This window comes from Camelus dromedarius, chromosome 23, assembly GCF_036321535.1.
Source record: "Camelus dromedarius isolate mCamDro1 chromosome 23, mCamDro1.pat, whole genome shotgun sequence".
Classification (NCBI taxonomy): domain Eukaryota; kingdom Metazoa; phylum Chordata; class Mammalia; order Artiodactyla; family Camelidae; genus Camelus; species Camelus dromedarius.
Genome location: NC_087458.1, coordinates 24,154,601 through 24,173,580, shown reverse-complemented (window position 1 = coordinate 24,173,580; position 18,980 = coordinate 24,154,601). Strand labels below are relative to the sequence as shown.

Here is an 18,980-nt window from a genome sequence, read left to right as displayed (position 1 = left end):
CTTGATTTTCAATTTAAATAGTGTTTTGGTATGTAGGAATGGTGAAGAAAATAGAGAATTTGTATTCAAAACTTTGTATCAGTGCAAGCAGCTTCAGAGACACCTGTATTTTAAACACATTACACATTCAATCCAGTTTATTTGAAAGATTAATATAATTCTTTGTTAGTCTGTTAGTCAAGTGTACTAAAGTGTAGCTACCTATGGTTTTTAATCAGACTTCCAGGAAGGCTGCAAGGTAATGATACACATTTACAAGAACAACCAGACATGGCAAATTTTGAAGGGAAATAGGCATAGTTCCCACCTTATTTTCTAGCCTCTTTTTTAAAATACTTTTTTAAATTTATGCATTTATTTTACAATATAATATTTTTAAAATTGAAGTATAGTTGATGTACAATATTGTAGGTTACAGTTATACAATATAGTAATTCACAATTTTTAAAGGTTATACACCATTTGTAGTTATTATAAAATATTGGCTATATTCCCCATGTACATCCTTGTAGCTTACTTTATACCTGATAGTTTGTACCTCTTAATCCTCTGCCTCCATCTTGCCCCTCCCCCTTCCTCTCCCCACTGGTAACCACTAAGTTCCTTCTTTACATCTGTGAGTCTGTTTCTTTTCTGTTATATTCACTAGTTGTATTTTTTTAGATTCCACATGTAAGTGATATCTTATAGTATTTGTCTTTCTCTGTCTGACTTATTTCACTTAGCATAATACCTTCCAAGTCTATCCATGCTGTACACTAGAAACTAATACAGCATTTAAAATCAACCCTACTTCAATTAAAAAGCAAACAAACAACCAACCCATTTAAAATATGGGCAGAAAAACTGAACAGACATCTTTCCAAAAGAGGAAATGCAGATGGCCAACAAGAACATGAAAAGTTGCTCAACATCACCACTATCAGGGAAATGCAAACTAAAATCACAATGAGATATCATCTTACACCTGTCAGAATAGCCATCCTCAAAAAGAATGCAAATAACAAATGTTGACAAGGATGTGGAGAAAAGGGAACCCCTGTACACTCTTGGTGGGAATGCAAATTGGTACAGCCACTATGGAAAACAATATGAAGTTTTCTCAAAAACCCCAAAATAGAACTATCACATGGTCCAGCAACTCCACTCCTGGGCATATATCTGAGAAAAACAAAAACATTAACTCAAAAAGACACATACACCTTGCTATTAACAGCAATATTATTTATGATTGCCAAGTTACGGAAGCATCGTAAGTGCACATCCGTAGATGAGTGAATAAAGAAGATGTAGTATATGTATGTAATAGAATACAACCCACCCATGAAAAAGGAGATTTGCCATTTGTGGCCCTTCATTCACTTTTTTTCTTCACTTCACAAAAACCAGAATTTTATAACTGGCATAAACATTTCCATTGTATCTAAAGCAACTAAATACCTAGAATCTAGCCTCTTTCTTAAACAGACTAATCTCTTAAATTCATAGAAAATCAAGAATTTGCCTGAACCAGAAATCCCATCATAAACAGCTGTTGCTGATAATTTATGAAATAATCTTTAAGTACATTTGAGCCTCTATCTTGTCTAGGACTACTTACCACTCCTTCACCAGCAAGATACAATAATCTTCATGTGCTCTATGACTGTTATATTATCTATTACCTTAGTTGTGAAAAGTGTTAGCATAGACCCTCTCTATGAATTGGAAAATTAATTAATCTTGGACATCAGGTTCTAAGGATTCCAGATAAAGGAGATTATCCGTCCTTATAGTATGCATTTTACTCACATTAAATTGAAACCAGCTTTCATCCAAGCATTCAATACAGTTTGATAGAAAAGGCAGAAACTTCACTGTTAAGGTCTAAAAATAGGGCTTGGTGTATATGCCTTCTAATCAGCTTTTTCATCTTCATCAACCAAATAACTAACATTTTATATCACTCTTATTTTGTATCAGATACTGTTTTAACATCTTTCCATACAATAACAATTAATTCTTATGCCACTTCTATAAGAATAGGTACTATTATACTGTACATTTTTGAATGAGGAAACTGAGGCACAGAAATATTAACTTGGTGAAGGTCACATAGTAAGTGGTAGAACTAGGAATCAAACCCAGAGAACTGACTTCAGAGTCTGTGCTCTTGACTACTATGCTTTACTGCCTATTTATACTCACAACAGCCACCTTTCAGGGCAGTTTTAATTAAATCAAATTTCGTGTGCCTGTCACTTCACATGTGTTAGGTACTCAAAAAATGAGACTTGATATTTTCATATATTCTTGTTAAGGACAACTAGAAAGAATTCTGTAAGGTATGACTTTAAAACATCAATTTTAAAAAACTAGAAATTACATATCTAAATAGGAATGCTTTAAAATTTTTCCCCATAGTAAGAATAGCAGTTATATTGAGATGATCATATTCTTTTTCCCTTTATTCTGTTAACTTGGTGTATTGCATTGATTGATTTTTGTATGTTGAACCAACCTTGTATTCCTGGGATAAATTCCACTTGATATGGTGTATATGCCTTTTACTGCATTCCTGGATTTGATTTGCTAGTAATTTACTGAGGAATTTTGCATCTATATTTATAAGGGATATTGGTCTGTAGTTTTCTCTTCTTGTGATACCTTTTTCTGGCTTTATCTTTTCTTCTATACCCTCCTTCTATACCCTCCTCATAGAATAAGCCTTATTTTACTCACCCACTTCTAGCTTTAGGTCAGAGGTCAATTTTGCTGCACAAGTCAAAAAGCTGAACAGTCAGTTGACTTGGGGGAAGGAGGGTGTCTATAAAACATTCTGGTGTTGGTAGTTCAGGGCAAGTGATCCCTGGCATGGAAGGATATTTAATAAGGCATGTATATTTCTGTGACACTATTATGGTTCTGTTTTACCCTGCTATTAATACAATGGCTTTATTTATTCTCAGTTATTAATTGCCCACAATTTTAAGGCTTATAAGTGCCAGAGGCAGAATTTCAAATCTTAGTTAAAATCTTAGTCAAAATTAATATTAAAAATGTATATAGTCTGCATTATGTGGTCTGTTTACTTGAGAAATGGGGTAATAGTATTTTTTTTAATTTTAAAATTTTCTGTATTTTTTTAAGGGGTGGCGGGATTAAGTTTTTATGTATTTATTTATCTTAATGGAGGTACTGAGGATTGAACCTAGGACCTCGTGCATGCTACGCATGTGCTCTACCACTGAGCTATACCCTCCCCCAGTATATTTCTATCAGTGTTAAGATGAGAATTAGTGGTAATAGATATAAGTGCTTGGTTTATATAAGCACATACTCAGCAACTATTAGATGTTAACTGTCTCTCATTCTCTGTCTTCTCAATTGCTCCTAAGTGATGTGGTGCTCAAAAGTCCAGAATTTAAGGTTTGCTCCTATAGGGTTGGTATAACATTGCTTTTTCAACCTTGTATTCTTCCATATCTCTTATTTCTTTTCCTCACAATCTGACTCAGCATTCAAAAAGAGTTTTGATGTCTGATTCACATTCTTCCTTAGTCTGTCCTATAAATGTTGTTAGTACAATATTCTGCCCTTTCACCATTAAGATAGTATGGGTGGAAATCTGGCAAAACTGAAAAGGAAAATTGAAATTAGTCATACTTTCGGGATGGTTTAAATGCACAAAGCCACTACTCTCTTGAGCTGGGCCCAGCGTCCTGATGAAGAAACTACTAGCTCTTGCTCTTAAGGATTCTGTATTTTTATCTTTTGGGTACCTCTGAAGTATTCTTTTTTCCCCTCCTACCTTTCCTCTTCTCCCTTCCCCTGTGACTCTCACCTGATATTTGAACTAGTGGTCTGGAAAGACATTAGTGGTGGTGGTGGTGGTGGTGGTGGTGGTGGTGGTGGTGTTAAAGCAGACGTTTTTGCTGCCCTGTATGATTTTTACCCCACATCATAAATTAAACCAGTGACAATAGTGAACTTTAACTATGAGTCATAGTATCCAGTCAAGTAATACATAGTATTTACATAGTACTAGTTATTTAGAGTACTGTGTATTCACAGACAGATCTTCTAGTAAAAATAACTTTAATGGAGAGCTTTATTAACTAAGATATATCATTAAAATTTTTCAGTAATTTTGTAACTTCACTGGTGGTCTTATTTTAAGCTGGGGAGAAATATAGAGTTCAGCAATGAAATCATAGGGATTGAATCCTGAGTATGTTTTTATAGATTATTTAAACAAAAAATATATATTAATATCAGCCCTAGATGAAAAGAATTTTGTAATTTGAAGTATTTTTTTTCCTTCTTACCTCTAACACTCATGCTGTTAGGGAGGGTTCTGTTACTTTGGACAGCCAGTAGCTGCTGAAATAAGGGTAATGAATAAAGTCTTTGTTTGTTTTAGTTAAGGCCATTGGAAATATCTGAGTTCAGCCAGCAGGAAATAGCTTGCAGCCAGGACCCAAGTATAGGGAGTATAGTGTATACACATAGACATGCCTCTTCAGAGACATTGGAAAACTAGTGCTACCAGTCTGAAACAGGGAAAACCAGCTTTTTTGATTTTTAGCATCACATGAAAGGATTGTTATGTTACTGAGTTATCTACAGGGCAGTGACAGGTATCCTAAAGGGTAAGGTTAGAGGATCTTTAGAACTATAAGAAATATTTCCTAATGAATACCCATGTATACAGTATTTTATTTATGTGAGATGTTTATGAGATGAGCCATGCATTAAGGGAAGACTTGTTCAGCTCATTTGAGGACAAGTCAAAAGTAAAGACATAGTATATTCTGTTTTGGTCTAAATAAGATTCTTCAAAGAATTGGGAGATAATGGAATGGACCGGTTGGTGAGCACATGTGTATCATTCTAATCAGTTAGAATTAGTCTTAGGTTTGACTCTTAACTGTCATCCTATGTATGGACAGTTGAAGCAGTGGAATCACTTGGGGAGTCTGGCTGTTTTCAGATTCTTCTCCAAAAGATAAGAAGAACACTTTTCCCAGTTGTTTTTGTACCACTCGCTATTGAATAAGAGAGACAGCCTCAAATAGTGAAAGGTGCATGGGAATTGGAGTTAAACAAGGCCTAAGTTTTGAATCCTGGCTTCACCAGTTAGCTCTGGAGCTTGAATAATCTACTTAGCAATTCTGAGCATTTATACATTGGTGATATTAATGACTGTCCTTCAAGGCTGTAGTTAATAACATTATAAATTATAATATATCAATTAAGGTTTGTGAAGTGCCTGGTATATAATATGTGCTCCATAAGTGGTAGCTATTATTATACTGTAGAGAGACCTAGAATTGCTTTTTTAAATTTGTAGTCATTTAGAGTCATGCATGAAAACCTCATGCTAGTGGAGTTTTGTGAACATTAATTAAGAAATACTTGAGTGCCTACTACGTGCAAGGTACAGTGATAAACACAGAGGAAAAGTAATGATCACATTGTTGAATGCAAACAGCTGTCTGTTTAAAGAGTATTATCTGCCAAAGGCTAGGTGACTCTTTCCCAAATGCGGATATCTTAATATTGTCTCACAACAACTATACCTTCAAAAAGAGAGCAAATAATAATGTAGGAAATAATAAGAGGGTACTATTAGGGAGTTGCTGTTAAAGAGGTTCTCTTGGAGACAACGTAAGAATTCCTAAGTCTCCTTGTATCACTCTTTTAAACAGGGTTTTCTTTCAAGGATGACATCTGTGCATGCACCTAACCTAAGCAAGGTAGGATACACTTTCTGTTGTTAGGAGGAGTTTTGGCCTCAAGCCAAATATAAGAAATATAATTAGCTAGGACCAGATTATAGATCTTACCTCTTTAGTTGCATGAAAAAAACCATGCCTTTCAATAAGAAACAAGGGAAAAACACAGTAGGTAGAGAAAGTACAGACCAATCAGCATCTCTGAATATAATGAATTACAACAAGTCCTCCATTTCCTTGAGGGTGGAGTTTGAAAGTCAAGATTCTGATTCTGTTTTGTGAGGAGAATGAAGATCTGGTAAAGGAGAGAGGAGACTTCAACTTTTCTCCCATAGAGATCAGTGCATAATTAAGTGTGACGTATAAAAATAAACAAAAATTATACGCTCGTTAGGATAAGTTTCTGAAATATCCAGACTTTGGTAACTTTGCTGTTTAATTTTGGGAACACGTGAGGACTATTTATACTTTTGGGCAGTTGGTATTTTGGCGAATAAATGGCCAAAATACTTCAGGAATGGATCACAACATGTGTTTCATTTTAAATTTTGTTCATCCTTGAAAATTAGAATTGTTTATGCTTTATAAATATATAAAAACAACTTACCTTTGATAGAGTTGCTTTGAATTTCTTAAATATCACTTTTATAGATCTTGGGTCTTAGGAATCTGAATATGTAAAATAAAAATGTAAATGAAATAAATTTGCATATGTCCCAAACAAATCTATGGACTAAATTCCTCCTATTGCTGGATTTCAAATCTTAAGTTACAGGAATTGGTAGGTTATATTTTCATTTTAACCTCAAAGCTAAAAATTGATGTACAAGTATGTGTTAAAGAACATCTTTAAGGACACAATAAGGAAGAGACTAGATAAAAATGTATGAAAAATATTGTCTGTAGTTATATCTGGGTGATGGGATCATGATTGCCTTTTTTTTTTAAGTGGCAGTTTCTTTTAATTTATTTACTTAATTTGGAGGGGGGAGGTAATTAGGTTTGTTTGTTTGTTTGTTTATTTTTAATGGTGGTGATGGGAATTGAACCCAGGACCTCATGCATCCTAAACACACACTCTGCCACTGTTCTATACCTTCTTTCCCAAGATTGCTTTTAAATGATGTCTTCATTTAATGATTCATATAATGATTGTCTTCATTAATGTGTGTTTTAGAGTCTAGAAAATGGGAAATACTGCTTCAATAATTAAGAAAAAATGTGTCCACAGATATTAAGTACATACTTTAGGAAAATGGATATGAGTAAGACATATAGTCCCTGACTTTGAGTGGAGTGGGACTGGAATCAGACATAAAAATAGTAGTTCTTTGTATTTTTCTGTATGGTACAGTATTTCTACCCTCCCATCAATCTATGTGATTGTGATGCAGTGTAGAGTTATAAATTTATTTTAGGTATGGGAGAAAATACTTATGAGAACATTGAACAGAAGAGATGAAATATGAATTGTGTTAAATGATGAGTTCACTAGGTAACTGAAAGGGAAGAGGATTTTAGGAAGAGAGAATTAGCATGTACACAGACTGAACAAGTTGGCATGTTCAGTGAACTATTGGTAGAGCTGTAGATTTGGGTGAAGCATAAGATTTGAGAGAGAATGGTAAGAGGTGAGGCTGGAGAAGTAAGCAAGTGCCAGATCGTGGTGGATCTTTCTTATACCATGCTAAGGAATTTGGAATTTAACTTTGTGCAGTAGAGAGCCAATTAGAGGTTTTAAGTAGGAACATAACTTGAGGTTTGCCCTTTAAAAATTGGTTTGGAGCCTTTGTGGATATTAGATTGGAGCCGAATGAGACTGAAGGCAGGAAGATGAGGTAGATGGATGTTGTGGTAGCTCAGGCAAGGAAATGAAGAAGGCATGAAGTAGGACAGTTGTAGTGGTTGGAGAGGAAGAGATGGATTTGAGAGATATTTAGATGCCAAAATCTGTAGGATATAGTGATAGAAGAAATTAGGGAATAAAGAAGAGTCGAGAATGATGGTGAGTTTTCTGGGTTGGATGCCTAGGTGAATGGCTGTGCCATTAACAACAACAAAACACACACACACACACACACCCTAAACCAACAAAACACACACACACACACACACACACACACACACACACACACACACACCCTAAACCAAAAAAAGAAATGAAATCAGAAGTAGGAACAAAATGGGGTTTTGGCTCTTTTAGAATATCTAAGTGTACTTATCCATAGACTGTAAGAGTCAGGTGATCTGTTGCTCAGGACAGTGATCTGAGTTGTTGGGATTTGGGAGCTGTGGTAGGCTGAAAAGTGCCCCTCAAAAGATATCCATGACCTAATACGTGGAATCCATGAACATTACCTCATATGGCAATAAAAGGAGGGAGTGTGTTTATAGATATGATTAGGAGATCATCTGGGTTATCCAGATGAGCCCTAAATGCAATCACATTTATCCTTACGAGAGGAAGACAGTGGGAGATTTTTGCATACGCAAAGAAGATGATAGGAAGATAGAGCAGAGAGAGACATGAAGATGTTGACTTTGAATATTAGAGTGATGTAACCACAAACCAAGGAATGCTGGTTCCCATTGTAAACTGGAACAGAAGTCTGATTTTGCTTTTTTTTTTTACCTTTTATGCCTAAAAATAGTTTTATTCAGTTATGTATAGCCTATAAAACTTACATTTTAAAAGATGTACAATTCGGTGGTTTTTTAAAAAATGTACATAGTTGTGTAACCCTCACCATAGTCCAGTTTTAGAACATTTCCATAACCCAAAAAGTCCCTTGTGCTAGTTGGTAGTCAGTCAGCTTTCCTACACCAGGCCCATGTAACCACTTACCCGCTTTCTGTCTCTATGTATGTTCTTTTTGGACATTTCATGTGAAGGGAATCATGCAACATGTAGACTTTAAATAGCATAATGTTTTTAGTGCTTTATGGAGATACAAATTCACATATCATAAAATTCACCCATTTAAAGTGTATAATTCAGTGATTTTAGTATATTCACAGTGTTCTTCAACCATGAGTACAGTCTATTCTTAGAACATTTTTTTTAGCCCCTAAATAAACACTATAGCCATGAGCAGTCATTCCATATTCCTTCCCATGCCCCCAGCTTTAGACTGCCACTAATCTTCTTTCTGTCTCTGTAGATTACCAATTCTAGACCTGAGTAGAATCACGCAGTATGTGTTCACTTTGACCAGCTTCTTTCACTTGCCATGCTTTCGAGGTTTATCTGTGTTACAGCATGTATCAGCACTTCATTCCTTTTTATTGCTGAATAATTGTATTTATCCATTCATTAATTGATGGACATTTTAGTTGTTCCCACTTTTGGCTATTACGAATAATGCTATAAACGTTCGTGTACAAGTTTTTGTGTGGGTGTATTTTTTCATCTTTTTATTTTTAAACTATTTATATGATTATATTTGAAGTGAGTTTCTGTTAGATATAGTTGGATCATATTATTTATCTGTTCTGACAATCTGCACATAATTGTGTTTAGACTATTGTCATTTAATGTAATTGTTAAAGTTTGGATTTGGGTCTACTGTTTTATTTTTTTTCTGTTTGTTCCTGTTTCCCTTTTCCTGCCTTCTCACAGATTGTTAACATTTTTTTAGTATTCCATTTTAATTTATCTGTTGTGTTTTTTGCTATATTTCTTTGTATGGGTTCTCTAGTGATTGCTCAAGGGAGTTCATTATACTTACTGAACTTTTCATACCTTACTTAAGAGTCACTATTTTACCACCTCAAGTGAAATATGGAAATCTTACCATCATGTTGTTTTCTTCCCTCTCTTTATGTTATAGTTGTTATATGGTATATTTACTTATATTGAAGAGTCCTTACAGGCGGTGTTACACTTTTTGCTTCCAACCATTAAACATATTTTAAGGAACTCAAGAAGAGTAGTCTATTCTATTTTCAGTTTAGCTTCTCTTTCTTTATTCCTAATGAATCAAGTTTCCTAATGAATAAAGTTTCCTTCTGGTATTTCCATTCTGTCTGAAGAACTTCCTTTAATAGTTCTTTTAGAGCAGGTCTGCTGGCAACGAGTTCTTCTTCCCTTCAACTAAGAGTGTCTTTATTTCACCTTCATTTCTGAAGGATATTTTCTGTGGAGATGGGATTTGGGATGACTGACTGTTTTTTCTCTCAGCGCTTAAGATAATGTTTTTTCATTTCTTTCTGGACTCCACAAAGTTTCAGATGAAAAATCTGCAGTATTCCAGTCATTGTTCCCCTGTAAGTGTGATCCTGCAGAGTCTCCTTTCCCTAAAGTGAGCTCATCCAAATCCATGGTTTTGAATATGCTGATGTCTGTAGCCCAGGATCCTCTCTGAGCTCCAGGTTTATATATCAAGCTGTTTAACTGTATCTTTCAAATTTATTTCTCAGTGGTGGAACTTTTGATTTATACTACTATAGCTTTTGAGTGAATTACATGGCCATCTACCCATTTATTTAAGGCTGGAAACTGGCAGCCATTCTTTATTTTTTCCCTCTCCTTATATCCAAGTAATCTGCAAGCCCTATCAATTCCACTTTTCTTTGCCTTCACTGACACTGTTCTATTTCACAGCAACATCCCATTCCTGAACTGCTGCATATTCTCTTGTTTCTAATTTTGTTCCCCCATCTAATCCTTTTTTTTTTTTTTAACCTGGTAGCCAGAGTGGTGTTTTACAAAGTGGAAGTCATAACATATCACCTCCCTACTTAGCACTACTCAGTGAATTTCCATTGTACTTGGAATAGAATTTTCAATCTTTAAGTGCTTGGTCTGGCTGGCCCCTGTCTACCTTACTGTTTTTTCATGCTCCTCTTCTGACTTCCTCAATTACAGCCACAATCTTCATTTCCTCTATGTACCAGGTTCCTTACTAGCTTGGGGTTTTTGTGCTTGCTACATTCTCTCTACTTAGATCCTTCTTTTGCTTTTGGCCTTGTCACCTTTTCTGAAGTTCTCTGTGTCTCTTATGGACTTTGTTTATTTCTTGCCTAGCACCTAGTATATCCTGCCTAGCAAAATGCTTTGCACATAGTAGCCCCTCAGTAAATACTGGCTGAGTGAATGAAACATGATGCAGATTAAAGGGGCAAGATGCAAAACTATCAATATTATTTTAATAATTTAATAAGTGGGGATGTATAAGTGGATAGTGTGTTGTCTTTCTATTTGTGTATAGTTCCCAAATTTTATATAATGAACATACACCACTTTCATAAACTGAAAACAATTTAAAAAATGAAAGCATGTCACACGAATAATTTTGTTGAGTTTAATCTTCCTAAGCTTTCATTTATCATTTTTTAGTGATTAGTTTTTCATGTGTACTTTTTCGTATGATTCATTCTCTAAAATGTTAAAGGTATTAGAGGGTTTAGGTAATTAAAAGCAGCATAGAATCACAAAAGTATCTTTTTATCTTCCACTTTTGTAGTATCTTTCTTAATTTTTGTAGCTTTCTAACTTGTTAAATTTCATTTCCCACAGAGCTCTTTCGTACATTATTTCTACGCTGTTTATGACTTTGATTTTTTCCGAACCTTGCCTAGTTTCTACTGTGGGAGTTGTGCAGGTTTTTTTCCTTCTACTTTCTCCTTGGAGCTGTGTGACTGCAGTCAAGCAGTATTTAGTGTAATGGTGCTCCTGGATATCCTATCGTTATTGTAACTATTCTTACCCATGAATTATAAATGAAAATATAGTTATTATCTGAACTTGGTTTTGTAGAGAAATATTGAATCATTGAAGATTATTTTAGGGGTGACTTATTCAGTTCTATATAGTATTATTCAGAGGGAGGTCAGCATGTTTAAGCAAAAAGTGTATGTTGATTTCTGGTTGTGTGTGTAACTTTATAGCCTAAATGGAGATGTCTGGATGCCTAAATAGGAGTTGAACACAGAAATAGCACTGATTAGTTCTCCAAATTTATGAATGTACCATTTAAATTTAATTGGCTTTTTTTCACAGCCATGATCCAGAATATAAAATCTTACTATTTATTCTAAATTGTCCTCATTTAAGTGTAGTAATTGACAGGAAATGTTATGCAGCTGTACATAGGAAGAGACCTATTTCTGTGTTGTGCTGCTGTGGAGTGATCTTACATATAAGTGAGAAGAGCAAGAAGAGTGTGAAATATCCTACTGTTTAAGAAGGGAGGGTGGAATACTACTCAGCCATAAAAAATAATAAAATAATGCCATTTGCAACAACATGGATGGACCTGGAGAATGTCATTCTAAGTGCAGTAAGCCAGAAACAGAAAGAAAAATACCCTATGGAGACTCATATGTGGAATCTAAAAAAAAAAAAAAAAAAAAAAAGACAAATGAACTTATTTATAAAACAGAAACAGACTCACAGACATAGAAAACAAACTTATGGTTACCAGGGGGAAAGGATGTGGGAAGGGATAAATTGGGAGTTTGAGATTGGCTGCTTTTTTCATGGAACACTTATTTTTACTTGAAAGACTGAATGACAAACTATTCAAAATTGGGATTTGGCAGACATTTTCTTGAAAAAGGATTGAATTTGCTACTTCAAGGAAAACAGATAGTAATTGTTGGAAATGGTAGAATTTGAGCTTTTAAGCAAAAATTAGAATTTAATAAAATTAGTAGCCTCCATTGTGACCATCACAGCTTCCTAGTACTAAAACTTTTCTAATGAGATAGATGGTGATAGTAATGAATATGATGTATCAGTATTGTGTAATGAAATGCGTATCAACATCTTAGTGAACCAGTATTTTAGGTGCTCAATTCATGATGTTAAAAAAAATTCAAAGGACAAAATAGACCCATTCCAAGTACAGGATAAACCAACAGATTTTTAATTTGACAGATTATAGAAATTTTGTTTATGGGTTTCAGATTTCATGTTACAAGTAACCTTTAAAAGACTCTTACTTGTCAAGTTTTGGTATGGTGTCAAAGAAGAGTATCCGTAACAATCTGAAAGAATAACAAAATATCCCTTCCTCTTGTACTTTCGTATCTATGTACTATGACAGTGTTACTCCTGCCTCTTAATTCTCTTCAAGAGTAGTTATTTTTTAATAAAATGTTAACGTAGTGGGTTTATTGTTATTTTTAATTTGTTACAATTTCTTAGTTTTAATTTCAAATATGGTAAATAATGATAGATATAACCCACATGACAGGTTTGGAGATGTTTAATACTTTTAAATTTTTAATTAAACTTTTTTATTGTAAAGTATACTTAATATAAAACTTTTAAACTATCTTTAGGTGTACATTTAGTAGCCTCAAGTATATTCACAGCGTTGTGTAACCATTCATTTGCAGAACTAGATTTTGAGAACTGGGGCAACTTCTGGATATTTCATATAAATGGAATCAGAAAATATTTATTTTTCTGTGTCTGGCTTATTTCATTCAGCATGTTTTCAAAGCCCATCTATGTTGCAGCATATATCAAAATTTCATTCTTTTTGTGATTGAATAATATTCCATTATATGTCTGTACCACATGTTTATTTGTTCATCCCCTTTGTTCTCTTGATTACAAGTGTATTTGAAAGTAACTATAAATTACTGGTAATTAGCAGATTTATTGAAAGTGTAACTATAAATTACTTTGAAAGTGTAGCTATAAATTACTGGTAATTAGCAGATTTATTGATTAAATAGTAAATCATATGTTATAGAATATAGACATGTATAGAACATGGGCTATGGAGTTCCTTTCCCTTACATTTTTTTAATTTAGGGAAGGAGAAATTCAACCCAGCATTTGGAATTCTGAGTTACTAATTGAGGTAACCTGGTAGTCATTTAACTTAACTCTTGCTTTCCCTATGTTGTTAACAGTACTGGCTTCATAAAAGGTTAATTTCTTTGAAAGCATAAGCTTTATTTTTTTTTAAAGACTATTAATAATTACCTATATCAAAGTTGTTCACTCCTTAAGGTTACTTTATAATTTTATTTAATCTTCATATTGAACGCTATTTCAGTCCTGCTGTCTATAATTTTACTGTTACCTTTATTGACCTGGAACCCATCACACGGGCTGGTACATAGTAGGTACTTAATAAATTATTTATTGACTCAATGAATGTTCTTAGCTGTACAGTAACAAACATTCTGGTATTTGTAAATTGTGCCCCTAAGGGCATCGATCATTTGTAGATTTTACTAGTTTAATTCTTAAAAGGTACTCTCATTTTCAGGTTCTTAAATTTTATTTAATTTTGTTCCTATATATTAATAAGGATTAGGCTTTTGCTTTTAAAAGTTTTAACATTCAAGTTTTCATGCCATGTTTTTAACCGTTATTAAGTTAGAGAGCCAAAATGTTACTGAAGGCTGTCACTTCCTGGCTTCTGTGTTTAGAAATCAGATTGTAACTGTTTCCTTGACTTCGGATTTGTGGTTGCTTGAACAAATTTAAGTGATGCAGAAGATGAGTCTCCTTAGGCGTTTCCTCTCTCTTAAAAGTATATTTGGTGTTTTGTTGTTTTCTCCAAGGAAACTTTTCGCTACAGTCTCAATTCATCATTGCTTAGGAATGAAATCCAGTCTGTGTACTAATCCCTGCATATCTTACTTGTTACTTGTGTGTTTTGGTTTTTACTTTGCTTATTTATTTTTCCAAAATACTCCGGAGGTTTTGAAGTTCTCCATTCTGACTCAATATTTTGCCGATTGCTAGACATTTTCCTTTAGGTAACTCTCCACCCACTTTGGGACTTGTGAATGCCTGCCCTTCCATTGGTTCATTCTAGCCACTGAGAACATGAGTAAGTGTCACATGCATGTGGTATTGCTTGTTAGAGAGTGGAATTCCAGGACTTCCTCTTCACATCGAACAGTTGAACTTTTGTGCTTCTGGGCAGAGAATGGTCCTTGGGACAGTTCTGCTTCCGCCTAGTAGTTATGGCAGAGATCAGGACACGTTCCTTTGCTGCCTGTGCAGTGAGGCCTCAGAAACTGTTGGACCCAACTTGACAGGTATGGTGTATGGTTCAGAGGTGGTAGTCTGGGGGAGGGAAGATAATCATAGCCAATCAAGCATGAATGGAGATTTCAAAAAATTAATCTTATCTGTTATCTTTATGCTTGGCCAGTGAAGTTTCATGTATTTTTCTCCTGATGTTTCATAGCAGGGCCTCAGTAAGTAAGGACTCATAGTGGGACTCAGTAAGTGAGTGAAAGAATGAGTGAATGATATGTAATATTTTGTGGTATTAAGATACATGTGGCCGTCATATGAAGAACTTAAGCTGTATTGAGAACAATTGAATGATCTATCCAACCACCTTAATTAGTTTTTAAAAGAGGTATTAGCTTCTTACAGAATATGCAGACAAAGTAGAATTCTGGCAAGATAAGTGTTTGTAGAATACTAGAAAGTGACTAAACTGAAAATTTTGTATATTAATCTCTCCAATTACTACCTGACAATTTTCTGCTTAAACGGATAAAAGTCATTGAATAATTGGTGAAAAGTGATTTTAAAAATTTTTTCTTTTTTTTTTTGGTGGAGGGGGGAGAAGGTAGTTTTATTTATTTAGTTTAGTTTAGTTTAATGGGGGTACTGGGGGTTGAATCCAGGACCTCATGCATGCTAAGCATGCAGCTCTACCACTGAGCTATGCCCTCTCCTCTGAAAAGTATTTTTAATAAAATTAAACATTAAATTTAGAAATTATCTTTGAATTGGAGTTTGAGTTTTATTCTGGGGTTTAACTTGTTTAATCCTGGTAATTTGTACAAGCTGCTTTTTCTATGTTTTCCTTATTTTTATTGTATCCTCCAAGTGTAATCAGAAAAAAGTAATAAAATTTCCTTAGTGCTTAGAATGTACTCCTGCTACCTGGGTCCTATATTCCATGAGTGAAAATTAGAGTCTTCTGTTGTCTCATCTTAAGTCTGTGATCTACCTCTATAACAGGAATTAATGAAAGATACCTCAAGTACCTTACGTAGTAGTCACTTCACGTTGTTCAAAAATAAAACGTTCCCAGCCTACACACTTGCATTTGCGCGGGTGCGGTACATCTGAATCATCCAGATTTGTCTGACTTAAGCCAGTGAGGAAAGTGGCATAGTCAGGACCCACTGGATAACACTGTGGCGTTTACTTGCTCTTCCTTCTCCCCCACCCCCTTTTGTCTTTATTCCTTAGCTTGTTCTCCCCCATTTAGTTCTTTCACTCTGTGATTTATTACTTATTCATTCTTGGCCTCAGGAAGATGTTAGGATGCTTTTGTCTTTGAAAAATTTCCCCTTTTGTTTGGTGCTAGTGGGTAGGATGGTGTGTAAGTGGATATCCTGTGTAGGCAGACTGTACAGGAAACTGACCCTTAGTTCTGTGAGAACAAAAGTGTGAGTGGGAAGAAAGAAGAAAGGAAGGAAATAAGATCTTTTGACTTGACCAGAAAGACTCTAAAACCAGAGATGAGAAGAAGGGGATTGGAGAATAAAAAGAATTGTTTTCTAAGTTTTGGTTCTTTTAGTACTTTAGCCTCAAAATGACTTTTTCGCTATATTTATCATCTTATGTATTTGAGAAATGGAGAGTTTTGTGTGGCCTGAATATATATTTTTTAATTTTCACAAAATTGTGCCATAGGTCTTGTTGTCTTTTCTCTTTTTGTCAAATAACATGGTTTTTAAGAAGCTGACTTGCCTTTGAAAAATCCTCCTTTGAGCTTGATGGAGTTCCTCTCTAGGCTTGTTGCATCTCATGTCATAGGCATGTTCTTGCACTTTGACAGTCTGTCACTCTGCTGTCATCAGTGCACAATTACTGCTCATCCAGTTTAAAGGCTTTCTTTTCTCTGAAACCTTTTCTGACTCTGGAGTTTTGTTTTTTATTCTGTTCTCTCATAGCACCCTCTGTAAGTATAGCAGTAAGTGTGATTCATTTATTCAACAAATCATTTTTGAGAGCCTCTTATAAACATTCACTTTTTTGGGTGCTTGGAATTTATCAGTGAACAAAACAGACAAAAATACCTGTCCTCATAAAACTAATATTCCAGTAGGGTGAGATAATAGTTTACATGAATATAATGATAAATAAATAGATTACATATTTTGTGATAATAAGAGCAATGGAGAGAAATAAATTAGGAAAGGAGACATGGGGGATGTGCAAGGGTCAGGAATAGACGCATTTTAAAATAGAATAGTCAGAGAATGCCGTACCAAGAGGGTAACATTTGTGTGAAGTGTCATGTGGATATCTTGGGGAAGAATGTCTTAGGCAGAGGGAAAAGCCAGTACAAAGGTCCTGAGGTAGGAGTTCAGGTAACAGCAGGGAGGCTCTTGGTCAGAATGAGGTAAAGTAGGGAAGGGGTAGTAGGAAAATGTTTTGGGCAAGACATGTTGCAGAGGGCCTGCAGGTCCTGGTAAGGGCTTTTACTCTTAGATAGGGAGCCATCAGAGAGTTTTGAGCAGAGCAATTAAGTGATCTGACTTAACGCTTTAAAAGCTGGCTAGTGTGTATAAAGCTGGCTAGTGTGTTGAAAGTAGACAGAAGAGAGCAAGGATTGAGGCATGGAGATCAGTTAGGAGTCTAGTGAAATAACCTAGGTGAGACCTGATGGTGGTGGTGACAGTGTAGTAGTCGTGGAGGGGGTGAGAAATGGACAGATTCCAGTTACAGTTTTGGAGGCAGTGCCAGTAGGATTTCCTGATGGATTGGACGTTGTATTTGAGAGCAAAAAAGGAGTCATGAAAGATTCCAAGGTCTTTTGTTTTTCTCCCCCTACCTTTATTGATAGTCGGCATGTAACGTGTAAATTTAAGGTGTAATACACAAGTATTGATTTAGTACGTGTATTGCAAGATGATTGCCGCCATAGCATTAGCTAATACGTATGTCAGGTCACATAGTTACCATTGTTTTTTTGTGGTGAGAATATCTAAGAGCTATTCTCATAGCAACTTTCAAGTATATAATGCAGTATTATTAATTTTAACCACTGTTATACACTAGATCTCTAGAATTTATTTGTCCTATAGTTTGTACCAAACTTCCAAGGTTTTTGGCCTGAGCAGCTGAAAAAGATGAAATTGCCATTATCTGAGGTGTAGAATTCTGTGAGAGAAGCAGATTTGGTGGAAAAAATGGAGACTAGTTTTTTTTATAGCAAGTGCAAGTAATGTTATTGGTGATTTATAATCTTCGTATTCTGAAGCCCAGCATGGTGACTTGTTTGTAGTAAATGTTCACTAAAATTATTAGTTTTGTAAATCTTAAAATTTTAATATATTGGGTTTTACAAAATAAGATGTAAGTATATGTTATTTGCTGTTTTTTGCCTGATAGGATTTGAGTTGGCTTTAGTGTCTGCTTCATTACTGTTTCTGACTTGGTAATACAAAAGTTCTTATTATCCTTGGCTTTTGTTGGTCTTACAGTTTCAAACACGGGGGACTTCCTTTTGTCTAAAAAGAAGGAAATATACTTGAACTGTTTGATAATCATTAAATCAAGTAATAATCATAAAACATTGTAGTGTGTTACCACTATCACTGGCAGGAAACATTATTGTGGATCATGTGGTATTCAGTATAGAACTTAAAAAAAGTTGTGAATATTCTCTGTACTTCGTTTTGGTATTTTCATTTTAATAATGTAGCCCAATGGAAATTCTGCTAGAGTAGATAGTTTTTTATTAGAATAAAGAAAAACATAGTACATGAGACCAGTTTGAAGCGTGTTTTATATAAAAATGGTATTTTGGGTTTTGGGTAATCCTAATTTGTCTTAGTAAATAATACAGCTGTTCCTGTTCACTATAATTCTACATTTAAACAAGGAACAACATACTTGTTTCAAATCAGCTTTTCAGGATGTCTGGACGTGTCTTTAGATTTGTTGTAACACTCTTAATGTAAGACAGTTTAATAAGCTGTGAAATTTTAAATACATACTCTTTTTAAGCAGAGGAAGGAATGTAATGAAGTGAAATTAAACATACTGTTAGGAGACCATCCAACCTATGAGAGGAATGTCTGCCTATATCATGTAGACGGTTATGAAGCCATTTTTAAAACATTGGTTAATGCTATTTTAAGTTTAAAATACATCTCATTGTTTCCCATCACTTATATTTTTGTGTAATTTGGTCATTCATTCAGTCAGCAGTTATTGAACACATATTATGCAACTTACTAGAAAAGAGATACAGTTCCTGTACCAAGGAGCATGTTGTGAAGTTGGGGAAATAAACATAAGTTGAAGGTATT

At 34.7% G+C, this 18,980-nt stretch overlaps 1 protein-coding gene across 6 annotated transcripts in view; it reads left to right on the top strand.

Annotated features, from left to right (window-relative positions):
- Positions 1 to 18,980, top strand: part of ABL2 (ABL proto-oncogene 2, non-receptor tyrosine kinase) — a 94,391-nt gene that overhangs the window by 48,063 nt on the left and 27,348 nt on the right. Inside the window, exon 1 of one of the 6 annotated variants that reach the window (XM_064478041.1) lies at positions 14,112 to 14,729. The exons of 4 other annotated variants lie outside the window; for them this stretch is intronic. In XM_064478041.1, the coding sequence (XP_064334111.1) occupies positions 14,534 to 14,729 (196 nt within the window). In that variant the 5' untranslated portion in view covers positions 14,112 to 14,533. Of the gene's footprint in view, positions 1 to 14,111; positions 14,730 to 18,980 lie in introns of those variants that run through there. One more of the 6 variants, XM_064478045.1, reaches the window with a different exon arrangement.